Raw genomic sequence first — 26,616 nt, forward strand, 5'->3', positions numbered from 1 at the left:
ATCCTTAATCCGGCCCTGCCCCCCCCCCCCCAATCCTTGTTATTGTTGCACCCCCAAAATTTTCGACCAAAATCCGCCTATGACCCCATGCCATCGCCTAATGTCATTAAAGATTGACTACAATTCGTTTTTAGATTTTAAATTCTGAACATTTTCTGGGGGAGATCCCTCGAGCCCTTTCCTCGAGCATCATCGACAATTGTCAATAACGCACCAATTTCGAACAATTTCCGGAGAACGTCCCCGAACATCGATTACCAATGATGAACGTTCATTAACTTTCCGAGGGAGAGTTCTAAACCTCATTCCTTCCCCTAACGTCGTAAAAGATAACCTACAATTGTGCTTTTTGGGATTTCAATGTCGAAACATTTCCGGAGAAGAACCCATCCATCTTCCCTATCTTCCATCATAATAGAAGATCGTTTGAAGCTGTGTTTTTGGAATTTCAATACCCATACATTTCTGGGAGTAGTTCTGAATCCAATGCCTTTTCCTACCATCCTAACGGGGGAAAGATCTCATTCCTTAGTATTACTGGAGGTCCTTTAAAATTGTATTTTTTGAGCTCCAATATCAAATAGTGATGGCCAACAGGGGCGGATCCAGAAATTGAAAAAAGAGGGTCAAGTTTCAATGACCAGTGTTATAACAGTTAAGCGGGGGTGCCCCCCAAAGATGATGGCGCACCCCTCTTACGCTTAGTAGCACACCTCTCCCAAAATTAGACCAAAATTTTAAATCCCCCCCCCCCCCCAAATTTTTCAACGAAGCAACCTGTGTTGTGGATTTTCATCAAAAGTGATATTTCTTTAGGAATACAGGCTGGTCACGTTACCTTAAGCTTTGAATACATGAGATTACAGCAAAAAATAGCTGGAAAAGCCGGCACAACACATACACACACATGTGGGAAGGTAGAAGGGTGCTCTGAAAAAACGTTAAGCTCATTAGAGATGATTGTTCTTTTGAAAATCAACAAAAAAAAAAAAAAAAACTCAAAATAGTAATAGCCCACTAAACGAACCCAGTAATTCCTTTGAATTATGATGCACTGAGAAGAAATACCGAACAGAACAAAGCTAAGAAAAAAAAGGTTAACATTGATTTCCTGTGTAATATTTTCAGATATAATAAATTGTAGTTTAATAATAATCATAATAAAATTCTTGTTGCAGGGTCAACTGACCCTTTGACCCTCCCCTGAATCCACCCCTGATGGCCAACAATCGCGTTTTAAGCCATTGATATCAAAACGTTCTGGAGACTTGCTTCCAAGTCTCCTTTCCCCCTTTAACCAACAAAAATCGTCGAAAATTGGAGTTTTAGCATATTTTCGGAGACGAAACAACAAACATTCCTACATTAAATAACTAACTAATCCATAGACAGATACCATATCGATATTGCATCCTTTCTTTAACAAGCAGAAGAAATAAAATGCAACTACACGGATCCTAAATCACTAATGCAAATCGCTCCAGAGTCCTCAAACGTACCAGAAGTTTGAAGATGTGAATCTATTGATACATATAATAAAATAAGATGTTTGTGTGTGTGTGTGCGCGCATCCCGGGAAAACGGTAAGGCCTAGAAAGATGAAATTTGGTATACAGGTGCAGTTTTTGTTGAAGATGTGCACCTCGGGCTTCGATTTTTAATATTTTAATTAGAAAAAAAAGTTATTTAATGTTTTATGTGATTTTTAGCACTTTTAACCTCACAAACCCCGAACCAACCACGCCAGACGAATATTTTTTGTACTATAGTGTAGGAAATTTAATTTTTAAATATGATAAATGAAAAAATTTGAAGATAGAGCAATTTTTGCATTTTTTATAGATTTTTGAAAAAACCTTTAATTTGCATTTTTTCTGGGATTAGTTTTTTTTTCGAAACCCATCCTGCGAAAGTATTGAACCCTCAATTCTAAAATTTTAGTTGGTAATAATAGAAACATTCTGCCCCCTTCAGAAGAAAAAGTTTTTAAAATTACGCAATATTTATTTTTTTTTTACAATTTTTTTAATGCAGAACGCAACGCGAGCTGTTCGCTTGCCGGCTGAGTTCCGAACTTACCTCATCACGTGATCCAACTGAAATCGTTTGCATTCTCTTCACCTTTTTTTTAAATATTTTTTTTACATGCGTTACTTTTTGCCACACTACGGGGAACATAGAGCCTTTTTTTTTGCGGGCTATTTTGATTAAATAAATAAAGCCCGGCGATTTTTTGCATGATCTGTGTTTTTGTTACGGATTGGCGGTTAGGTTAGGTAGATACAAAGATAGAGATTGATATATCAATAAAAAAAGATTGTTAATTACTGTCAGAGGTAGACATGTATAGATAGACAGATAGATAGACAAATATAGATGTCGATATAGTAGATAGACAGCAAGAAAGAGACATGCCCGTCATTTAAAAAACTTCAACGGGATGTCAAAACCTCCCCCCCCCCACACACCACACCATGACTTTGAAAAAAACAATGCTTTCACATAAAAAGTGGGAGTGCTTTTTGTTATTTTTCGTCAAAATTTGCATGAAGAGTTACGCCGTTTGTGTCTCCCCTCCCCTCCTTTAAAAATATTCCAAACGACGAAACTGGAGATAGGTCTAGAAAATATTTTATTCAAACTACTAATGATATAGATAGATATAGATTGATTGATAGCGCCACGAAATTTATTTAAGCAGCCGCCGAAGGCGGCAACATTGGCGTAAAAAGGCGAATGATAATATTGATATATAAAGAAAAACATTCATTAATACCGTCGCTAAATTGTCTAAGCAGCCGCCGAAGGTGGCAACCCTGGCGCAAAAAGGCGAATGGTTTAAAAAGGTGGACCAGCTGGTCGCCGAAGGCGGCTAGTTTAATGATAACTCCTTGATACTGGTAGAAATTCTTCAGTTCTTTTGCCCCCTCTCCCTTTTTTTAGAGCATTCGCGATGTTATTGATTTTACTTGACAATCGTTGATGTTCTTTTGCTTTTTCAGATTACTATGACGACGAGAAGAAGTATAGTTCGTTATTTTTAATATTTGTTGAGACAGACGAGAGATGTAAAATTTCCGAAAATTTTGAAGTGGTGGAAAAAAAACTGGTTCTTTACCGGTTTTTTCGGGAAAATTTCGAAAAAAATGGAAATTTTGATTTCTTTATGAATAAAATTAGGGTTTCTTAATAGCTCTGTGTTTCTTAGAACATATAAAAGGGTTAAGCATTAAAAAAATATATGCCTATCCACACATCTTCTTTTTCTGCTTGACAGAAATACACATAAAGGTAAGATTAATTAGAAAAAAAAAAACCTTTTTGTTTTATAACTGAGAGCTTTCATGGTCGAACGCTAGAAATAAGTCCAGTTGTTATTAAACCATTAATATTGGGTTATGTGTGTCTAATCCTAAAAATTACATTTTATATTTTAGATTGCCTTTGAAACTTCAAATATTAATTCAAATTTTCGACTTTCAAACATATTTCTTTTGAAAGAAAACTAATACAATGTTACTGTCTGAAAATAAAAGGCAATGAGTTTTGATTTTTTCCAACCCAGTCTAAGAGCAAATCAAAACTAAATTGGTTTTTCTTAAGCTGAACCAAAACTTAAACTGGAGTTTCAGTTATTAGTTTATTCATATGGCCGTGCTAAGCACAGTAGTAAAAGTAGTCATACCAGAACTTTTGAACAAAACTTGAGTTATTAGAACCAAGTTGTTCTCTGTTTCGTATTTTACATTTTAAATAAAATGTTTTAGGGTCATCTGATCAAGAACTTGAAAAAAGAAACAGAAAAAAAAAAAAATCTGAATCAAATATATAGAAGAGCCAAACTTTAAAACACAATATCTCAGCTTGAGTCCAACTTCAAATTCCGCTTTTTTGCTTAGCACGGCAGTATACAGGGTGCGGCAAAAAAAAAAAAAAAAAATATCGGACGAAAATTGTATCATCGAATGGAAGAAAGGTAATTTCATTTTAATAAGTGGCCAATGTACTTTTGTCTCTCACTGTATTAGAAAATGGTTTACAATATATTTCATAGTTTATGGGGTTTTTTTTTTTTTTCGGTTTTCTTACAATTTTAAATAAAATACCTGCTATTTTAAGTTGTTTAACCAAGTAGAACGACTGTTCGTTTGCTTGCTGTGCCCCGGCAAACAGTATTTGAAATGGTATGTCGTTTCGAGTGGCTTGGAAATGATCGTCGATGTCCGGAAATTTGACAAAGATGAACAATGAACATTTGAGTTAATCGTCAGGTAATCCAAAAGTGAGTTCAATGAAATCCTTGGGTTTCCACGAGAGCAGTCGTTCGTAAGATGGGAATTTGACCGATAAGTGTAACTAAGGGAAAAAACAGCTCAAACAGAAGTTTTACGAGTTCCAAAAAGTTCAGGCATTTGTTCTCCAAAGGTGCCAAAAACGTTTGAGATGGGCCGCAAGGCCACGTTGAAAGATTCAACCAGCTCATATCCCCCAGAACAATAAGAATTGGTCTGTAGCTAAGCATCTTAAAAAAATGTTAAATATCGCCAAAATCCGAAGTCAGGCTTGGTCTGTGATGGAATCAGCACAAAGCAAAAAAAATCTCTAGCTTTTTGTGGATGAGGGTCGTAAAATGAATCCAAAAGTGAACTAGAATGACATTTTAGAAGCTGTAGGCCTAAGAGCACTTCAGCAATGTGAACTGGACATTTTCCTTGAACTCCCACACCGATTCATATGGGCAAAAGCATTTGGTTTGCAAGGCGCATTTTTTTGACATGATATTATCTTTTGAGTGAACGCTCTACTCGCTAGACCTCAATCCCATTTATTACACTGTATGGCCGATTTAGGAGTCGAAGGTCGACACTAAACTACACGTAAGTTAGAACTCTCTAAACCAATTGTTTTATAGGGAATAAGATTGATTAAAGGACTTGTGGCCCTTGAATGAAAAATTCAATAAGCAGTTGTTGCATCCCTGTATTACTGCAAAAGGCTGTTAGTTTGAAACCAATTAAATTTATTGATTGCTAAAGGTCTACTCATATTATTTTTTGTGTTTTGTTAATTTATTCATTTTTAATAAAGTTGCATGGAAAATTGCTTGCCCGGTTTTTTTTTTTTTTTTTGCTGCACCCTGTACATTTGATTCACACAGTCAGCAGAAACATAGTTTTGTGGTTGATGTTATGCTTGTTTGTTTCATGAAGAAGGAAAATAAATTCTTCACTAAGGTTATTGGTTTAAGCTTTCTTGCAAAAAGTATTGTTAAACGTTTTTTGATCTATATGCAAATTATATTATCATACAAAAACTTGCCGTAAGGTTAGACAGTATTTTAATATAAAACGGGGGAGAGGGGGGGGGGGGCATTGCAGCAGAATTTAAGTGGGAAAATTTTCTAATCACTTTTTGCTGAAATTTTCAATTAAAACCCTGAAAAATTGAAAAAATTCATTTTTTTTTTTTTTTTTCAATTTTTCCGAAGTGGAAATTTACTCCTTCGAAAAAAAAAAACGGTTTTTTCCGGGGTTTTTTTTCGGAAATTTTCCGGTTTTTTTTCCGACTGTTTTCATCTCTAAGAGAGGCTTAATTTTCGTCGTAATGGTTACAAATCGTCTGCGTTCATTCAAGGCTTAACTCGAGCAGGTTTTATAATAAAAAAAAACTCTTTGTATAAAATCACGTTTTTTCAGGAAAAACGATCTTATTGCAAAACTTCATTTAAATACAAAATTTCCAAATTACTAATTTAAAGCACTTAAGATTGATAAAAAATAAAAATACCGTAACGAGAACGCTGTAAATATTTAATCTTGATTAGTGTACGTGTGCAAATTGGCCTCAATATCTAAATCTTTATTACCGCATGGTAATTCTCAATACTTTATTTATGGTTTCCTCGTAGAGCCTAGTCAAGAAAATCACCGCTCACAATATGATTCGTGCGAATTTCTTCTCTAATTCCTTCCGGTTGGAACCAAATGTCACCTTAAACGAAATCGCGATTGGGATAGGAACTTTTTCAATTTTCAATGTATGAGCAATAAGATGGCGTCACCTTTCTGATGTGATTTTCAAAACCTTGTGAAACAAAACTTTAGGTAGGTAACTACATTATTTAAATAAAACCAAAACATTCTGATTCACAAGGTGGGTTTTACTGAATTTTAAAAAAAAGTTATCTTGTAGTACCCTGTATAATAATTCCGCGCCTATCAGTTAACGACTTTTTTTTTAACGTGTATACAAAATTTAATGAATATTAATTACCTTTTTTCTTGTACATTTTATGAAATGGTCGCGTTGATCCCAGTGTAGCTTAAAATTTTGACGTGATAGACTAAAACGAAAAATTTTGGCTGCCATAAATTAATTAAAAACAAGTTACATATTAAGACAACCAAATTGTTGTTATTCAGTTTTCAGCAAATGTTCTTGTCTCTATACTTCTCGGAATGATTTTTTTTTTACTTGGGTTATTAAGTCTTTATTTCATACCCCCCCCCCCTTCCTGACTGCCAGTATTAAAAATCAGCATTGTTCCTGATTTTTTTAACCTGTTTTTAGTTCCATTTTCTTTAGAATTTCGAATTTACAACCTAGGGATCGTCTACAAAAGATGTCATGCTTTGAGGGGGGAGAGGGTAAATAATATATTGACAGTTTGTGACGAGGTGGTAAAAAGAAGTGACTTCGCACATTTTGTTTTTTATAACATATTATGGCATTTTGTATAACATTTTAATGTAAGACAAGTGACGAGAGGAGGGAGGTAAAGTGTCGTGACAAACGAGGGGTGATCGAAATGAAACTGAGAAAAGTAGTCGAAGAATATGATGTAAATGGATAATAATAATCGAATCCACACAAGCACTGAAGAACTTAGGAGGCTCAGTATATGCAAAGGTTATTTCGGGGGATCATTTTATTTATTGGCAAGGGTCCATGTTCCAAATTTTGTGAAAACTTCAGTTATTTTCCGAAAAAGCTTCAAATTTTGTAATATTTAGTTTTAAGAAAAGTTTTTGAATTAAATATTTAAAAAAAGTGTTAAATGTAAATAACTTGAATCCAAATGTTTTTGGTAGAATCCATGTCAATTCAACAAGGGCTGTAACATGATGGTCTCGATTTTTTTTTTTTTTTTTTTTTGAATTTAACATATGTTAAAATTCATAAAAAATTAAGATATTAAGTTATATTAGCCTATAGCGAAATTTTCATTTTGAGTCGCCATTTTATCCTAGATATTGAATTTGGTGAGAAAAAAATAGCATTGCGCTTAACTATTCTTTCGGTGCTACGCTGAAGGGGAAATGCAGTGAATCGGCTGGAGGCCGCGTTCTTGTTTTCATAAAAAATAAAATTTCTGGATAAAGTAAAGACTCAAAATGAAAATTTCGCTATATATCTTAGTTAAAAGTGTTCTCTGGTCACTTGTTGCAAAAGTGGAAGCTCTCCTTTTCAGGGAACGTAGTGCTCAGTAATACTAATAAACTGTTTAAAAAAAATGAAAATTTTTGAAAATTGACATATTTGAGAAAAATCAAATTATTTTAAACTTTTTTTTTTCAAAAGACTGAAAAAAAAACTAAAGCACATACTTCAAAATGTTGCATATAATTTTAAACAAGGAAAAATATCCTCTTAAATAAAACAAACCGCAACAAAATATGCTCTACCGTTCCTGAGATAACGGACTTTAAAAAATTTGACGAAAATCCCAAGTGAGAAATCATGAAAGGACCGCCATCCTTGGCGACCTGTATCTCGGCCAAGTTTTTTTTTGGGGGGGGGGGCAAAACAAAAAAACTTAATTTTTTTAATGAATTTTAACATATGTTAAATTCAAAAAAATCAGAGACCATCATGTTACAGCCCTTGTTGAATTGACATGGATTCTACCTTGTACAAAATCGTTACCTACCGTATATACTTGCGTGAAGTTAACAAATATAACACAAATCTTAATGTACTGAGTTGCGGGTTAACTTAAACGCGAGGCAAAACGTTCAAAAACTTCTCACGAAAAAAATTCTGCACATATTCCCAGTTTTAGTCCGGCACTTTTAACTGAGTATCGAAGAAACGAATGCTGACGTAATGCTGGAGAAACTCTTAATATTGGTCTGAATCGTTGAATTTTAACCATCGCTCCAAAGCAACAGTGAGACATCTAATCCCAGTACTAATACAGTGGCCGCCGCCTATATGAATCGCGTTTCTTTTGAATAGTTTTGATTCCATAAAGCGGCTGATTCAATAAAGCTGGATTTTGTTCTGTTTTCACGGTTTGATTCATTAAAACGGCTAATTCAATTAACTGGCGTCAACTGTAGTAAAATATCCTAATGTTGCTTCAAGGCGACGAAGTAATGGGCTTTATAAGACATCATTTATTGAAGGGCTCGCACAACATGAATATAAACATATACTTAAAATAGAAAGTACAATATATGCAGTGGCGTCACTGCGGGGGGGGGGAGGTCCGCCCCGGGGGTGTCATTCGTTTGGGGTTGGGGGTTGAAACCCTAAGTGTAATTGCAAGTTTTTGAGAAATATGGCACCTAAAACGCATTTTTAAGGCTACAAATTTGAAAATTTTCCGGGGGTAAACCCTTGACCCCCCTATTTTTATTTCTTTTTTGTACATTAACCCACATAAAATTTAGTTACACAAATGTAGTTGTTTCTGAAAGTTACATGAATATCATGTTTTTATGTTTCCATATTTTTTTTACTTTTGCGATATAGATTGGGGGGGGAGGGATGACACCCCAAATTACCGCCCCGGATGTCACTCATGCTATGTACGCCACTGATATATGTATAGTAAACTCTTATAAACCTTCTTAGAGGTGTTAATATTTAATGAATCGCCTTTTTTCTCTACTCGGTGGAAAAATATGGTTCTCAATTTCAATGAACTAATCTCCGCTTGCTCAATTTACGTAGAATGGGCTCAAAGCGAAACAAAGCTCTCCGCTGTTGCTAAAATGCGTTCGCAAAACTTTTAGCGGCTTAAAAAGAGAGGTATACCAAAATGCGGAAGCGTTGCTCGACATACATTTTGATACAATTTTATGCCATCTGGCTGTTAACTAAAGATTTGAATTGTAGTGAAAGGTTTGTTTTCGGGAAAGTGCGGGAAGAATCACATTCATTTTCTACACATGAATTTTCTGTAATGTTTCACAAAAAAAAATTCCTACTCAATTTCAAAAGAAAGAAGCCTGCAAAATTTTAACTGTACTTCCCATTGTATTCTGACTGAAATGCAATAGTTTGGAAAAATTGTGATCTCCAGAACGATCCATTCGCATTGCGGTAATATGAAAATTGTAGACTTCCGATCTTAAAAACATGTTCTATTCATTTTTTTTTTCTGGAAATGGCGTTGTCGACTTGCTCGCGAGTAAAAATGGCACATGAAACAGATAATTGTAATAGATATATTTGATGAATAAGTTATTGTTTCAGAATCATAATTTAACTGGACCGTTGATATTGCTTAAATTTTAATATTGATGAGTAACTTGTAAAAACTGAATAAATTCTAGAGAAATGTATGGATTAATATTCATATTAATTATACATTCCAAATCTCTCACACTCAATATCAGAATCACTGGCGACAGCGGTTGTGTTGATAAAATGTTAAATACTATTTACGAAAAATGTATTAAGGGAAGAATTACAAATAAACGCAAGCTACATATATAAATACAGTAAACTCTCGATTATCAGCGGGTCGGATTATCCACGTATTTTTTCACATTTTTTTTTTAATATTTTTTTTTTTTTACAGTGATGATGTACTGAACGTAGAAAATGCATCCATTTCCGCTTTGCGAGTGCGAAATCACATTCTTATTTCTTGAAACTTAGTCCTAGAATTCCCGCTCTATTGCAGGAAAACAGTCGGGAGCATTCTACTTCGGATTGATGTCATAACGAAATCCCTTATCTCCGTTTGCAAAATTTATGTGCATCGACGGGGGGTGTGAGGGAGAAGTCATGACGTCAATCCAAAATGCCGCGCTAACAATTATCGTCTGAAATATTATTAACTTATGATTATGTTATTGTTTGTTTTAAGTTTCTACTCATCTTTTTTTTACACTCAATGTTATCGTGTTTAGTTTAATTTAAATGTATGTGTGAAAAGTTATTCATATTTTTTAGCTATTGTATGCACTTCTGTCGTATTTTACCTACTACAGTCGACGCTCGATATAACGACCATCTCCGTCCCAGAGAAAAAGGGTCTTTATAACGAGTGGTCGTTATAAGAGGTATAATTAAAAAAAATATACACGGTCATCATGCATGCCCCGCTGTTCCGAAAAAAATGGTACTTTTTCAAACATTCCATTTAAATGCCCAAATTATTTTTATCATAGGAATTTTTTAGAAAAATCGTGTGCAAAATATTATGACAGAATATTAAACAAATTTTAAAGTAGAAAATATAGGGAGGAAAATGTTACACACTTGCAAATCTGCTACTACTACTACTACCACAACATTTTCTGAAGATAAAACCAGACAGATGTTTGCCTTTTTTGACAGAAGTGATTTTTGCGAAACATTATTTTCTGTTTCAGATATAGGTGATAAATTGTGTTTTTCTTGCTTTTCAAAGAAGCATTTAAAAGTCCCTCGAGAACCCCAAATTTTAAAAACCACTAGATTCAAACACCAAACTACCAACACATCTGTCAACTCCCTTTTCTTAGGAATCTGGAAATTTCTCGATTTTTCCTCCCATTATTTTTTCTGTGCTAGCAGTGGTGAATGGTATTCTCTCCACCCCTCTCAAAGTTCGATTTGACATTGAAAACTTCAGGCAGATGTCCGTAAACAATAATCAAAGTCATTTCAAGCTACAAATTTGTTTATTGGAAAGAACACCAGAAATAGCGTCCGCTGAATTCGGTCGCTGTATTGGATTAGACAATACAAAAAGGTCGTTATAATGAAAGCAAATTAACATAGAGTTCATAGGAACAAAGTTGGGACTTTTACCACTGGTCGTTATAATGGGACGGTCTTTATAATGTGTGGTCGTTATAATGAGCGTCGACTGTATTCGGATTATATGCGGATACCGTGCCACCCTATTCCGTGGATAATCGGGAGTTAACTGTATATTATAAATAAATAATATATATATATTATACTTAAAATGTGTATGAAATTTAAAGTGCAATATCAGAGACAGAACAGGATAGATTAAGTAAAAAGAATGAGTAGAAAGAGCACATTTTCAATCGTTACATACAAAAACAAATAATTTGCGTTTTTGCTAAAGAATTTAGAGTAACCAATTTTAATCTTTAGAGATCTAAATGTTTATTATATAAAGTTAGACTCTCCTATGTCTCAAATGTAAAAAAAAAAAAAAAAATTGAATGCAAACCGTTTGTGGAAAGAGTTGTGGCTCATAGCAATGTTATGTCTCAAAAATCAGCTTGATTTTTGATACCGCCCATAAATTTTTAGAAGTCCGTAGAAACTGAACAACTCAACTTTGGAACGAAAAATTCTGTATTTGTTTTTTTATAAAAAAAAAGTTGAAATGAATTACCTCATAGTGCTAGGCTTGTCAGTTTCTCATATTCTTGCTCCTAATTCTGCTTTTCTATAATGTTGTCTTGTACGTCTCGAAGTATTTGCTTACTCAGGTATGCTACTCGAAACTAGTCGATTAACTATACATGCGAACGCACTTAAAATCACATTTTAAATACGTTCAATTTTTGATGAAAAACATCCGAAAGCACTGCCATTTCTTATAGAACGTCTGAATGAATCTTGGGCTTGACACAAGCATGCTTCTCACGTAAGTTCGCGATATTTACGCGTACATTGCTCTACATTCGACACTTATCAAAAGCAAAATATAATAATGAAATAAAACACTTTCATATATCCATAGAGATAGCTGAATAAGTTCAATTTTACATTTATTTCGAATTAATGTTATTAATTATTGTAATCTATTTTAACAGTGTTATGTGTAGAAATACAATTGTAGTTTCTCAAAGATCCAATGCTTGTTCATGAACATCTTAAAATATTAGAAAACCTATTGTTACACCAATACTAGATTGAGATAGTTTGCTTCCTTGGAAACTCTTACCTCGCAAGCGTTTCAGTCAGACATCCTCTCAAGTTCTAACTTGTTTAAGTTCGCCAGGAATTACCCAGAGAAAAGGAATAATATGAGCCGATATGCCTGTGGAAGAAAGAGGAAAAGTCATTATGATTACGTAATTATTAGCTGTACTAACGCGCAGTGGCGGCGATACGGGGGATTGCCTCAGCGTTAAGATTTCAATTTCAAAACATTCTGGGTGAAATTACCTGAACATTAAAGTCACCAAATAGTGTTTAAAATTTCAGTTTTAAAGCTTCAATTTTGAAAATTTTCCGAAAGAAAATCCCTGAGCGCGTTTCCTTCTCCCTTTTAATTCAAAGATGACCTAAATTTGCGTAATAAAGACTCCAGTTTGAGGGGGGGGGGGAATCAGGAAGATAATTCCCTAGATAGCATAAAACTGTTTTAAAGACTCCAATTTAGAAAAAAAATAAATAAATCCGGAGGTCATTTTCTGAAGTCCCCCAAAGGAAATTCAAGACTAAATTCTTGAGATTTCATTAGTTAAAAAAAAAAAAAAAAAAAAAAAAAACGAGCTGATATGTTCATCACATGACTTCCTTTTACTCCATGTCATTTCCCCATCATTGGCATTTTAATGTGATTCAATAGTTTACTTTCTAAATATCGCCAAATTGGCGACCAAAAGACTAGCGATATATCGCCATAGTGTCCGACAAATTATAACACCACTTGAGTTTACATCGAAATTAACAATGATTTCCCACCAAAAAGGGGCAGAAAGACCCCCTTTAGAAACTCCCGAATGCAACCAAAAGGGGAGGTGCACAACTAGACCCCACTAAGAGTCTACGTACCAAATTTCAACTTTCTAGGATATACCGTTCTTGACTTATGCGACATACATACGTACATACAGACGTCACGAGTAAAACTCGTTGTAATTAACTCGGGAATCGTCAAAATGGATAGTTCACGTGTCTATACGTTCTTAGGCACTTATCCACGTGTGGTTGAATCGAAAAAAAACACTGAACATTCATTCGGGGGTGAGCAAAATGGAAATTAAGGTCGATTTTTGAGTGAAAATTTTTTCGCGAATACAATACTTCCTTTTTTTAAAAGGAAGTAAAAAATACTGGGGAGAACCACCGAACCCTTTTGTTCCTCCTTAAGTCAATAAAAGAGGAGTCTGAATTTAGGTTTAAAAGACGTTTTCGTTTAAAAAATGTTTAAGCTTTGCAAAATTTCTGGAAGAGAACCTCAAACCCCTTGCTCTAAGTTTGCTAAAGTTGGTTTTAGTTTGCGTCTTAAAGACATCAGTTTAAGCTTTTTTTTTTTTTTTTTTTTCCGAGAAGAGCCTTCCTTACACTTACATTACCAAAGACAATCCAAACTTCTTCTTTTTTATTGTTATCATGATTAATTAGACTTTACTTTAAAATTTAAAAAAAAAAATCGGAGATAACCCTGGAAAATGCCTCTCCATACCCCAAACGTTGACAAAACTCTTCTAAAACGGCGTTTTTAAAACTACTATTCCAAAACATTTACGCGAGAGAACATCAGAATTTTCCTCCCCCGCCACCCCCCCCCCCCCAGTCAAGACAGCCTAGAATAGTCTTCAACTTCCTAAAACATTTTTGCCCCCTCACTTATAAGCCCCACTCGCCGCCTGTGCTCACGCAGCATTCCCTCGCCGCGGTTTAAGGAGTTAATTGGAATGAATAGAGGATTCTCTCCTCCATCTCCTGAAGTAAAAGAATCATTTTCTGTAACTAGAATGGGTACACATAATATAAGTTCCAAGCCTATTCCGTGCTGTAGTAAAAATTCCCGACCGACTCTCATTGCAATTAATTAAAACAAAAGATAAATCTCTCCTCCTCAGATAGAAATAATTTGAAACATAAATTTAATTCGAAAAAGGTAAAGATGCCCCCCCCCCCCCCCCCAGAAAAAGGAATTGAATGTTGATGCGCGTTGCAATTAGAAATTCCCCTGAAGGATACAGAACTTTATCACAATGTTCATTACACTTCAGGCAAAGCAAAAATTCCCCTCCCCCGAAGGAAAAAAATAGAGAAATATAAAAATCCCCACGACTCTTTCCGAAGAAACGAAAGAGTTTAATTAATAAACTAAAAGGTCCCCTCCTAAGCACTCTGTAAACCACCGTTTTCAAAACGCTATACCAAAAATGTTGCATGTACAAATAGTGGAATAAAGGAAAATAACCACTAACGCATCACTACTTGGAATTGTACTAACCAGGATGTAATAAGAGTGTCGTATTTTAAAATGGCGACAAAAGTTTTCCTTCGTGTTATGCGTGATGTTCATTTGTTCTTGCAGTGCTTTGCGGAAACATTAATTACCTGGTTCATGTAACCCCTCTACCAAAAGCGTAGAACACCAGGATAGCATCTATAACCAATACAACGTTGGACAGTACTAGAACGTAACACACACACGCAAAATGATTTCTTGCTTTGTCGACATTTTAAAATTACTGCACTCGTATTATTACCGCTGTTCCAAACATGGATGAGTTAATGGCTACTTTTAAACTTTCCTCCATCGTTGTATGTGCAATACGAATGGATATACAGGGTGTATCAGAAATGCTTCGACAAATTTGGAGGAATGATAGCACCAATCTAGGCGACTAATAATTGCATAGGAACATTCGGTCAGAAATTTAAGACTGGTTGAATGCGGTTATTTCAAGTTGCGACCTGTAGCTGTAATATACGCGCCGCGACGAGAATGCAGAGATCGACGAAAACTTATCATAATGACTCGCCATTGCGACGATCGGTGCGTTGTCGTTCCGACGCAACTTGGGTCATGCGAGTAATACAGGTGCAGTTTATTAAGTGCAGTTAAATTTTAATTCATCCCTTTTCAAAAACTAGTCTGGCTTCGTGTGCGAATAGTGCGTCAGCGTTGCGTTTGCGACCATATGTGCCAACGTAATTACAGTAAACTTTCAAATATCCGCGGAATAAGGGTGACACGGTAATCGTGGATAAGCGAAAACCGCAGATAATCCGATTAATAAAAAACGATACTTAGTGTACACAATAGCTAAAAGACACTCATACATATATTTAAATTATAGCTAAAAACATTGCTACATTGTATCCATTAACATTGAAAAAAAAGTCTGTAAAATCTAAAAGCGAACAATAACACAATAATAAGGTTAAAAAAATATATGTGAAAAAGACTCGCGGATAATCCGACCGCCGATAATCGGGAGTTTACTGTATTATTCGTCTATGCACCCCATGTAGCAAAAATGCCCGTGAGTAATCTTCAACCTGTTAAATAAATCGGTTATGAGCAATTTAAGTATAGCTTTGATAGCAGTAAAAATTAAAATTTTTCCGATTCTCATCAAAACTAAATTCTCATCTAACTTAATTGAGGAAGAAAGCGACAAAAATCTTTAAAAAAAAATAATAAGCACAAGAGATTTTATACACGATGCGATATTTTGAACCAATGTAACTTTCAAGTGCATCGTATAGTGTTCCGTCTGTGTTATTCCTTTGAATAGCAGTGGTTCTCTCTCTCTCGAACTGTTTTTGAAAGGAGGCACCTTTTTGGAGTTGAGATTACCGCACGGAGCCCTTCCCGAAGCATTAGTATGATTAAAACTAATTATGAAATAAATTAAACCCGTGCACTTTTTACTGCAGGAGCGTCGTGAAACATTGCAATTTTTAAAAAATTAATAACAAATAAAAACAGTCTGAAGTTGTTACAAAACTGCGCAATGCCTCTGTGACTACTTAATTCCTCCTCGGGCCAAATTTATAAGTTGTTAATATGAGGCAGGCTATCTGGCATAGGGGCTACGGGTTCCTGGTGACTAATGTGTATGGGGGTGTCCGTGGCTCTGTGGTAGACTACTGTGTATGAAGAAGTGGAAAAAGAAAAAAAAGCAAGAAATTGCACAGATGTATCTTGATGCAAAATCATGCTGTTTAGATTAACAGTTCTTATGAAGTTTTGGCCTGCCATAAAACTCATAGCTGCGTAACCGATTTGAACATTTAGCTGATGGTTAAATAACTGAACAAAACTTATTTCGTGCTACTACTTAGGATTAATAGTTTTGTTTTGAACTCAACTGTTAATACTCATGAGTTTCAGAGCTAACTAACAAAAACTTGAAAATTATACTCTTTTCCTAATCATTATTGGATTCCGTTCATGTTCCACAAAGTGATAGGGGCGCGTTGTAACCTTCCAGTTAAAGGATATATGCTAGTGCCTCTTCAGCTTCACTGTGAAAAACAGCATTATATAAATAACAGAACACTGCATTTTTACTCACGCGAATGTTTTTGCAACAGCATCACTTACAATAAATCGGCATATGAAAAAAATCAAAAAATACGGGACCTATGTCTTCCCTTATCGAGGCTCCCAAGGACACGGGACAATGTCGCGAAATACGAGACTGTCCCATAAAATCCGGGACGTTTGGCCACCTTGCAGAGGAACCACTGCGCTGAGTTTGAAAATCATAATCTATGTATCTATATCTATCGGATCTTACCGCTTGTGAGAGGTCACGAGACCAGTTCGGCGCGCTGGGCCTATTACATAGATGGCAGCTGCATTTGCGAAATAATTTTTCCTTCGCGCTTTGGCAACTAGATTCGTTTGATAGTAAACATATCGCGATAAGTTCGGGTTTTTGTTTCGTCGACGAAATTACTAATTACCTGCTGTTGTCTAAAAATTGATTTTTGTTTAAACTATTCGGTTATAAGTTTTTTTTTTATGGCTCTTAGTTATTTGTCTTTTGAAATAAGCATAAAATAATGCAGAAACGGGTAACTCGCTTTCGTGGTGAGGGGTTGGATTTGATGTATAAAAATAAAATTAAGTGGTGGTGTTGGAGAGGAAATGATGAATATTCCAGCTATTGCTCTCTTTGTACAGTAATAATGTTGGTAACAGTGACAAAATCCTACTGTTGTTACATTCTGGTACCGTATGGCACAAAAAGTTGCGTATTGAGAATGCTAACTGCACACAAGCACATTTTGTGTATGATGCCAGCGAAAGTATTAGCATAAAATCAGGATTGTCCATGAAATTTCAAAAAATCTTGGATTTGAAATCAACAAGTGATTGAAAAAGTGAATAAAAAAATATGAAGTGGCATCCATTCCTAATTAAACTTGTAATGGCAGTGCTTACAATTTCTCACACTCGGGTCTACAGTAAGTATTAATATAATGCAGACTTAGACTTTAATTACTCAAATTGGTATTTTCAGGTATTGTTGTCTTTAGAGTGATTGTGTTCTGGTTGTACACTAGATTTACAGTGCTGTAATTATGCTTTTAATTCTTCAGTAATCAGTTCCTTTTCTCCTTGCAATTTCGATTCTACCCACTTCTCCCTTTGTTTTACGTATTTACTTCATCAGAAAACTTGCAGCAATTTTCCAACAATTTGTTGCCCCCCCCCCCCCCTTCATGCATGTGCTTCTTTAATCTTTTCAAATTCCTGCTAACACTTCCTGAGACAAGACTTCAGGCCTCCAAAAGAAAACAAAACTTATGATGCAGTTTTCCAATGGGGTTTTCGTTTTCTCAGTTTCAATCATTTTATTCATTCAGAAACCCATGGGATCTAATCGGATATTGATATAAACTACTTAGGTTTTGTATTCATTCTCCCAAAACCCTCAACAGGGTTGATGCTGAGCAGTCCTGATAAAATGAAACTTTCTGTGAAATTATTTCTTTCAAATTTTCTGTGAAAAAACGTTGTTCCTCCAAAGTTTTATATTGCCACCAACAGCAAGAATATGAAGTTATATAGAAGTGCAGTGTCCTTATACAACCCCTACATTTTTTTTTTGTTTGTTTTCACTGGAGGAACTACAAAATGTCTCACTGTAAAGAAATTTTTTTAAAAAAAATATGTCTGCAGATTTAGAAAAATTTCTACAAACAGCGTTTGCTTATATTATCTAGGTCTGGTTCTAAATCTTATCCAAATTGAGTACGAGATAATTTTTAGGGACTTTTGTCCTTATTTAGAACCTTTTTTGCCTCTTTTTTGGTATGAAAAGGTGGACTACATGCTCAAAAGAATCGTCTTAAAATTTTCTGCTAAATAGTTTTTATTTTGTTTAAAAATTTCCTGTACAAAAAGTATTATTTTTTTAATGTTAGTCACAGTATTGCTATGTGTCTTTTTTTTTTCTTTTACTTGATTTAAAAAAATTGTTGCTAATAATTTTTCCCTATGAAGGTCTAAATTTTTACAGGATATGAGCCCCAAAGCAGAATATTTTACGATGTTCTGCAACGTAAAATCATTCGACAAAACTTGTTCTGCAAGTACTGCAAGCATTTTACGCGAAAAAACACGACATTTTCCACAAATTGAGTGCCAAAAATCAAAATCGGTTCATGTACAATTTTTTTTTTTTTTAATTTTTTAACTGGACTATTTCTATTTATTTCTGTGGAAATGAGATGTTTCCGGAAACATCAGAGCTTTCAACTAAATGACTAATTAAAATGCACGGAATTTGGAAAATTAGTTGATTATGAAAACTATAAAATCAAAAAAAAAAATTTAACAAGGTGTCAAACCTAAACCGATTGAGATTCTCCAAAAATAGTTTATATGCTTTCTAAAATGCATAAAAAGAGAAACGATACAAAATTTTATAAAAATCTGAACTTAGTTGTTAACCCACTTTTTTTGGTTAATTTTGCATGGCATGAAGAAGCAATTAAAATAATATTACTAAAAAATAAATTACTGAAATAATAAGTAAAATGAGTCGAGTTTGAGTTGCGTATAATAAAACACTTTAAAAATGTCTAAATAATTGAAATATTTTCTGGATGCAAAGAGATTGAAATCTCAAAAAAGACACGCAATTTCCGGCGATAGACGTGTTTCAATGTTTGCATGTTACCAACACACACTGTATGGCGGAAATTGCAGGGGATGAAGATCGATTGGGAAAGTCCTTCAAAAGACTTATCGAATTCAACATCGCGAGCTTTCCGCCAAATTTTCTTAATTTGCGAGAATTTTAGATTTTTTTCTAAATTTAAGAAATCTGCAGGATTTCTGCAAAATTCTATCTTGAGTTGGAAGATATTTGTAGAAAATCTTCAGTTTCTGCAGATTTTCTACACTGCAGTTTCTGCAGATTTTCTACACTGCAGTTTCTGCAGACTTTCGACGCCACAGTTTCTGCAGACTTTCGACGCCACAGTTTCTGCAGACTTTCAGCAACGCAGTTTCTGTCAATTTTCGGCACAGCAGTTTCTATGATTTTCTGCACAGCAGTTTCTACAATTTTCTGCACCGCTGTTTCTGCAGAAATTTCACTGAAATTTGCAGGAATTTCTGCAGAAAATTTGTCAGTTTTTCTTTTACATTTGAACAGAATTGTTGTGCAGCTCAGGCATCTGTTCTGCGACATACGTCACAAATTTAGTAGTATTCTGCTTTGGGGGATATGAGTTTAGGTTGTTTTAGCTGGAAATGACTATAAAGTCAAACTTGGTCTTAACGTTGCCGGTGGGGACTGAACCCATAGGCGGGGAGGTGATAAAACACAAAATTTCATATTAAATATGCCCAGAATTCTCAAAAGTTGCCGTATGATGTATGGGAACATTATAAGAAGTTTTGACTGGATACATATTCCCGGTGCTGAGTTTACTAATATGTAGAGTTGAGGCAAAAAACTGCTGACCTTCCTTCAAGTTTTTATATAGTGTTTGAATGAAAAAAATCACAGAAATTAGGTGGGAGTTGCTCCAGTATGCTCCCTTTTAAATCATACCATATCATATAGTTTTCTCCAAATGCCTATTTTCTTGTGTTACATTAAATATGCTCATGGTCACAAGTCCTCCTAGTGAAACGATACATACCTCTGGGGATGCTGGTCTAGATCAAAAATAAAATCAGAGGTGTCTTCAGAGTCCCATCCAACTGGTTAAATCTCAAACTGTGGTAGGTATGGGGGACCCTGTTGCAAAAAAAAAAAATGTCTATTTTCTGTGTTAACCAGTCTCCTCACATTGTCAGAGTTCATTTGATGTAATACCTTTCTTAAGAATTTGTTGATTTCATTATTCTTTATTATTTTTACTTGCAGCTGCTGCTGTTCAGACAAATCAGTCAAGTCAAGGTCCAGCACCAGCAGATATGCAGAGGGCATATGCTGCTTTAGGACTTCCATTTAATGCCGGAAACGGTAGTGGAAATATAAATCCTGTGATACAAAGGAGCCAAAGTGTTGGTGTGTCTCATGGTTAGAATAATGCCTTTTTAATGTTTTTAGCACTTTCATTTCTTTTACAATGAAATTTGTGGATGAACTTTAACATTTCAAATAGAACTGCAAGAAAACAATTCAAATAATTTCTTTTATAAGTCTTATTTAAATATGGTACCAAAACAGCTGGTATGAAATACTTATAACTGGTTTATGGTGTTTTGGTCCTTAATGAAAGATGATTACAATCTTACAGTGCATTCATAGAAAATTGATAGGCTAATTAAACAAAGAAATTTGCTGCTTGGCACTTTTATGAATTACTTGGGTTGGTGTTTCCGTTCAAGAGCATTAAACTTACCTGATTATCCCTGCTTTTTGGGCTGCCCAGTAGATACAGTAAACTTTCCGTTATCCCCCGAATAGAGTGGCACGGTAACCACAGGTAAGCAAACTGGCAGATAATCTGGCAAATTAGTTAAAAATGATGCTTAAAAAATATAATAACTTAAAAGGATCAATTCCACTCTTATACATTTAAGCAACAGCAAAAACAAAAACAATATATGTAAATATGCTTGTAAAAGTTAAAAAGGAGTGTTCATTATTACAAACAAATGCAACCAAATCATGCAAGCAGATAATTCCAACAGATCAAGCTAGGTTACACCAAAAAAGCACGCAAGAGGAGAGAGGAATTTTTGTAAAGACTGATCCGTGGTCACTCGTTTATGCATTTAGGTAGTGTAGATCTTAGAATCTGTATGTAGTGTAGATTTAAAGCACTAAATTGTGTAGCTCTAAAAATAAGGTTCAACTAGTCTGATTTGGGTGACCATGAATGGGTTGATGTAATTGGAAAAGGAGGAGAAGAACGAAATAGGAATGTTCAAAAATAGATTTTGCCCTATTTAGGTCATAATAAATGCATTTATCTATATTCATTTAATCATCACCAAAAAAAGAATATTTTTGGTGTTTTTGTATGAATGTTAGATACATTTTTTTTTTTTTTGAAAGTTTTTCATTGCCTTTTACCAGCTACAGTTTGTTCAATGTCCGATTTTATAAGTTATATTTCCAGTAGAGTAAAATAAAGCACATAAAAAGAGAATCAAGGTTTCCCAAAAAAGGGGAAAAAAAAACTATAAATGTAAAGCTACAAAATATTGAATTAGTGACAGTGAAGAAAGAAATTTTTCGCTAGTATAAACTGCAAATAAAATTGCAAAATATTGCTGATGTTTTAACCAGGGCTGCGGAGTTGAACTGATTTTGGGTTAAAGGAGTCGGAGTTGTTCGAAAATATGCCGACTCCAGGTTTTTTTATTTCTTTCATTTTCACCGACTCTCCTTGCATTTAAAAAAAAACTGATTATCTATTAATTTGATTACATGCTACTAATAAAAAAATGCTTGTCATTGGCAACCAGCTGGCTTGATTATTTATAGAGCTATCTGTAACACCTACACCATCTCCTAGTTTGCTTTTTTTTTAACTTTATCTAAGCTATAGCAACTGTCAGCAAACAGTTTTGTTGCCTAACATTTCCTAAGTAATAACTGTCAAATAAAAATTTACCTCAATTTCAGTTATAAAATAGTAAAAGGAATGTATGAATCGCTTCGGGAAACTTCTGAGGGTGGTTGGTAAATTCCAGTGGCGTAGCTAAGGGGGGGGGGGTTTGGGGACAACCCCCCCCCCCCCCGAAAAGTTAGTCTCAAAAAAAAAGAGAAAAAGAAGAGAGAAGAAAAAGAAAGAAAAAAAAGAAAAGGAAAAAATTCCAAGCGATTATACATACATACATACATACATATATATATAAAAGAAGTAACCCCCCCCCCCCCCCGAAAGTCAGGTCTAGCTACGCCACTGGTAAATTCAAACAAGTGTTGACTTGACCCAAAAGCTCAAACCCAAAAGATTCGATAAAATATAAATTTTTTTTTTAATCTAAAGACTTGATCTAAGAAAGCTTGGCTATCACTAAAAACTTTAAAATAAATCAGTACATGATTTTTTGGTTACAACACTCAATAATTGTAGGTAATCCTAAAATCTTCTTATTGAGGTTAATTCTAAAGCTGCTAATAAAACTAAAATTAAAAATTGAGCCAAGAAATGTAGCTATTGTAAAAGCTATTCATACAAAGCTGTATACTGCCGCGTTTTGGGCAAAATTTGCTCCAGACGTACATGTACCCCACCTCTTCCCGCAATATAGTGCCATATTTTTGTTGAAATTTAAGATTTAGGGTTATATTACTCGGAAAATTTTTCAGAATTAAAGTATTTCAATTTTTATAAAATCTGAGATTAAGTTGAGGTGGTACCCACCAGATGGGTGCCACCTGGGTGGGGGTAGGACAGCTCTCTGTCAAGAAAAGTTTTTTGACTAAGCAAAAAAAAAAAATCCCTCAAGTTGCAGCTTTAAAAAATTGAAAGCACAGGATTTGATCAACATCTGTTAGTTAAGGATTGAAGAGGAGCAAATTAATCCTGTTAAAATTTTTTCTTTAATGGGATTTTTAAGTAATGTCACTTTAAAAATCGCAACTATTGGATAATTTGATTTTCGAATTGAATTTCTAACATTGTATGCATCTTAGGTTTACAATAAATACAACGTAAAAATTTCAGAAAAAATAATTAATATTTCAATCTTTGTTTAGGGGTTTTTCCCCTTCTCACGAGGAAGGGGGATCTGAAAAAATATAAATAATAAAAAAGTCTGAGTCTGACGTTTCAAAATCCAGGAGTCGGAGCCTGCAATTTTTCTTCAGACTTTGCAGCCCTGGTTTTAACATTAGACCTTTTAACAGAATGACCGAAAACAATTACCTAAAATGTTATTCACAAAAAATAAAATGAAAGAAAAGAAAAATCTTAATGGGTTAAAGCAACAACTACTGCAAGAACATGTTTTAAGTTTGTTTTTTTGCTAATAATTTTCAATTTTCATGAAAAAGGAACCTTTGAAGACACTAAGCGACATGCCCAAACCATGATCTTTTCATGCATAATATCTTATCAGAATGCATTCTTAGGCTTGTACTTTTCGGCATTCTGAAAAATTCTTATTATTCGGTGTAGTATGCCTGTCATTATTTGTTTTTAATTTACTGAGAAAATTATCCAAAGAATGATTTGTTTTACTCGGTTTTGTTCTGACATTTTTCTTTTTTTGTAGTAAATGAACAAGCTCCACAATGTTCTCCACAAAGTTTGAACCACATGCAGACATCACAACCTGTTCAGCGACCTCAACCACAACCTCAAGTGCAGCTAAGGCCAATTTTACAAACTGGTACTACAGGCTCTATGGGAAGTCAGTCGGCCCAAAGTTTCCTGTTAGATAACATACAATCCAAAGTAAAAGGAGATAGTGTAGCTTTACTCAATGCTCCTCCCAACCAAGTTGCTCCCGTTGTTCAGGGTGTAGTACCTGACAATCCAACTACTGCAAAAGACTGGCATCAGTCTGTTACTCAGGACCTTAGGCATCATTTGGTGCAGAAAATGTAAGATATATATTAGAATTAATAAACATAAATGCTTTAATAATCATTTTAATATAAGTTATGCAAGTAAAGGAAGCATGCAGCTTACCTTCTTATATGTTCTTCATCAGAAATTGGTCTAATCCAGCTGTATATGGCTGGTTCTTTTGCCATGTATAAAGTAGTATTGGTGATTAGAGACTGACTCATGTAGAGACAACTCCATTCTAAACATAGAAATATGTATTTAATGACACATATTGTAAGAAAATAGTGTTAACAGAAAGTTAAATTTCTAGCTAAGATGTTAAGTTTCTGGTTTTCGTTTGGGCAACAGTGTTATCTATAGGAAGTGGGCAACATATAGTTTCTAACAATATTCTTTTCCTGTATGCTTTGATTATATGGCTGTTGAGAGGGGAATTTCAAAGAATTTAGCCTAAGATATTCTTTGAAATTTTTGTACAATTAGGTTACTCACTCATCTAACAAAATCAGTTCTTCCTTAATTATTCAAAAGTTGCTGTGGAACATTTTACACTTACTAATTTTGCTTAAACATCACTAAGGTACTCGTAAATAATGTTTCATAGTAACAACCTAGAAAATGTTTAAATACAACTTTTAATAAATACTGTATTAATTTAATTTTTCCTTGTATTTTAAACCATTTAGTATTTTAATTACATAATAATTTTTTATTACTATCAGGTTTCATGCTAGAATACAGGTTTGTGTGAATACCACCATATTTTTAAAAATCCCACTCAGCAAATATCCATTTCCATGCAGGTTGAAAATCCTACCCAGACTTTGTTTTATTGCATAATGCTAGAAACATATAATAGAATGAAGTCTGCTTTTTATAAAGTAAATTCATATCGTTTTATAAGATCTATGTCCAATCTTCTATTCTATATGTTAGAATAATTTTGATTTTTTTTTATTTATAAAAGTATTTTTACATCATTAATTAACATTCATATAGTAATTTGCATTTCGAACTTATATTGAATGCTGTCAAAAGAAAGAGTGCCAACTTCTAAGTTATACTGTTATATTTTTTCAAATTGTGTAATCATCTAAACACTTAAATTTGGAAGTCCTGCTGTCATATTTAATAACCGTAAATCACATTTAAACGTCATCAAGTCAATGATAATCTGATCTGAAAACATTTGAGGCAACGTTCAGTCTGACCCTCTCTAGATGGCTCCATGGTTCTACCTTTCGGCAGCAATGGTTACCCTAATACTAGTAGTAAGATCTCTAAGATTTACATGTTTAAAGGGTGAAACAAGCTGACTGAAAGAGAATAGTAGGGAATACTTATGAAACCTGATAACGTTGGAATTAAAAAATGACCAAAGTGGTAATACATCAGCTTTCCTTCTGGTAAGGAGCAAGTGAAAAATTCTGCCTGTAATGGTAAACCTACATACTCTTTTCCCCCTCTTAATTTGCAGTTTTTTTTCTCTTAGTTCTCAATTATGTTCTTGTTCTGTTGAAAATGCATTAGTGGCATATCAAACAAATCTTATTTATGAATATTTTAGTGTCCAGGCAATCTTTCCTACCACTGATATATCAGCCTTACAAGACAAAAGAATGATAAATCTAGTCGCCTATGCAAGGAAAGTGGAAGGGGATATGTATGAAGCTGCTAACAGCAGGGTATGTATGACACTCAATATTTTAGATTTGGTGTTTCACTTGATAAGATAGTTAAACATATGTTTGATAACTATCAATCTTTTTTTTTTTTTTTTTGTCATAATCAAGCTATGGGTGTTTTTCCATTTGCCAGCCACAGTTGATGTGGGAGCTAAAAATTTAGCAAAATTGCTGAAGTGCAAGAAATAAATGCTTACAATGCTTGCTGTCTTCTTGCAACCATTCTTATTGCTTCAAAATCAATCCCTACAGTACTGTTGTATTCAACCTTATAATATTTTATACACTGCCTCCTCCCTGCACGTCATCTAAATAGTAGGAGGGCTCGACCGATGGTATTTTTTGGCCGATGGGCCGATGGCGATTGTTGGCCGATTGTTCAAAGATGGCTGATGGCCGATTGTTTTCCTACAAATGGCCGATGCTGTTGGCCGATGGCAAAAAAAAAAATTCTAACAGAAATAAATTGATAAGATTGTCAGGATTTAAAGGATCATTGATTCATTTCACTTTACTTCCTTTCTACGAATAAGGAATTGTAATCCAAAAAAAAAACATCAGATTTCAACTTAAATTTTTATTTTACGATCATCCAATTTAAACTTCACAAGTTTTTTCGGCGCATATGTACATGCATATGTACCTAAGAACATATAGATGATCGAAATATCCATTTTGAACGCCTCCTTTGGTAATTATCGCAAATTCTCTTGTGATATCTTCATGCTCGTAAACTTACGTCACCCAAAAACGTTATGAAATAGTACGTTGAAAACTCATACGTACGAAGTATGATCTAAAAGTTCGAGGACAAGTTGTATAAAAATTTACCGTAAATAATTCACATTTCAGAAGTACATCTATCTACAAAATAGTCACCTTGAACGACTATGCACTTCTGCCAACGTTTGTATAGCTTTTAGAAGAACTCCTGGAAGATATTTAACGCAACCTCCTGTAAGGTCTGTTGCACTGCTGCTTTAACTTCAACGTGGGGAAGAAGGCGACTTTCATGTTGAGGATGGAC

The 26,616-nt window shown here is 34.4% G+C and overlaps 1 protein-coding gene across 1 annotated transcript in view; it reads left to right on the forward strand.

Moving 5' to 3' along the window:
- Positions 1-20,404: 20,404 nt before the first annotated feature.
- LOC129233155 (CREB-binding protein-like) overlaps positions 20,405-26,616 on the forward strand; it is an 80,831-nt gene continuing 74,619 nt past the window's right edge. Inside the window, exons 1-3 of the mRNA XM_054867224.1 lie at positions 20,405-20,450; positions 23,606-23,936; positions 25,472-25,589. Of these exons, the coding sequence (XP_054723199.1) occupies positions 23,650-23,936; positions 25,472-25,589 (405 nt within the window). The 5' untranslated portion in view covers positions 20,405-20,450; positions 23,606-23,649. The remainder of the gene's footprint in view (positions 20,451-23,605; positions 23,937-25,471; positions 25,590-26,616) is intronic.

Source organism: Uloborus diversus, unplaced genomic scaffold (genome assembly GCF_026930045.1).
Source record: "Uloborus diversus isolate 005 unplaced genomic scaffold, Udiv.v.3.1 scaffold_216, whole genome shotgun sequence".
Lineage (NCBI taxonomy): Eukaryota > Metazoa > Arthropoda > Arachnida > Araneae > Uloboridae > Uloborus > Uloborus diversus.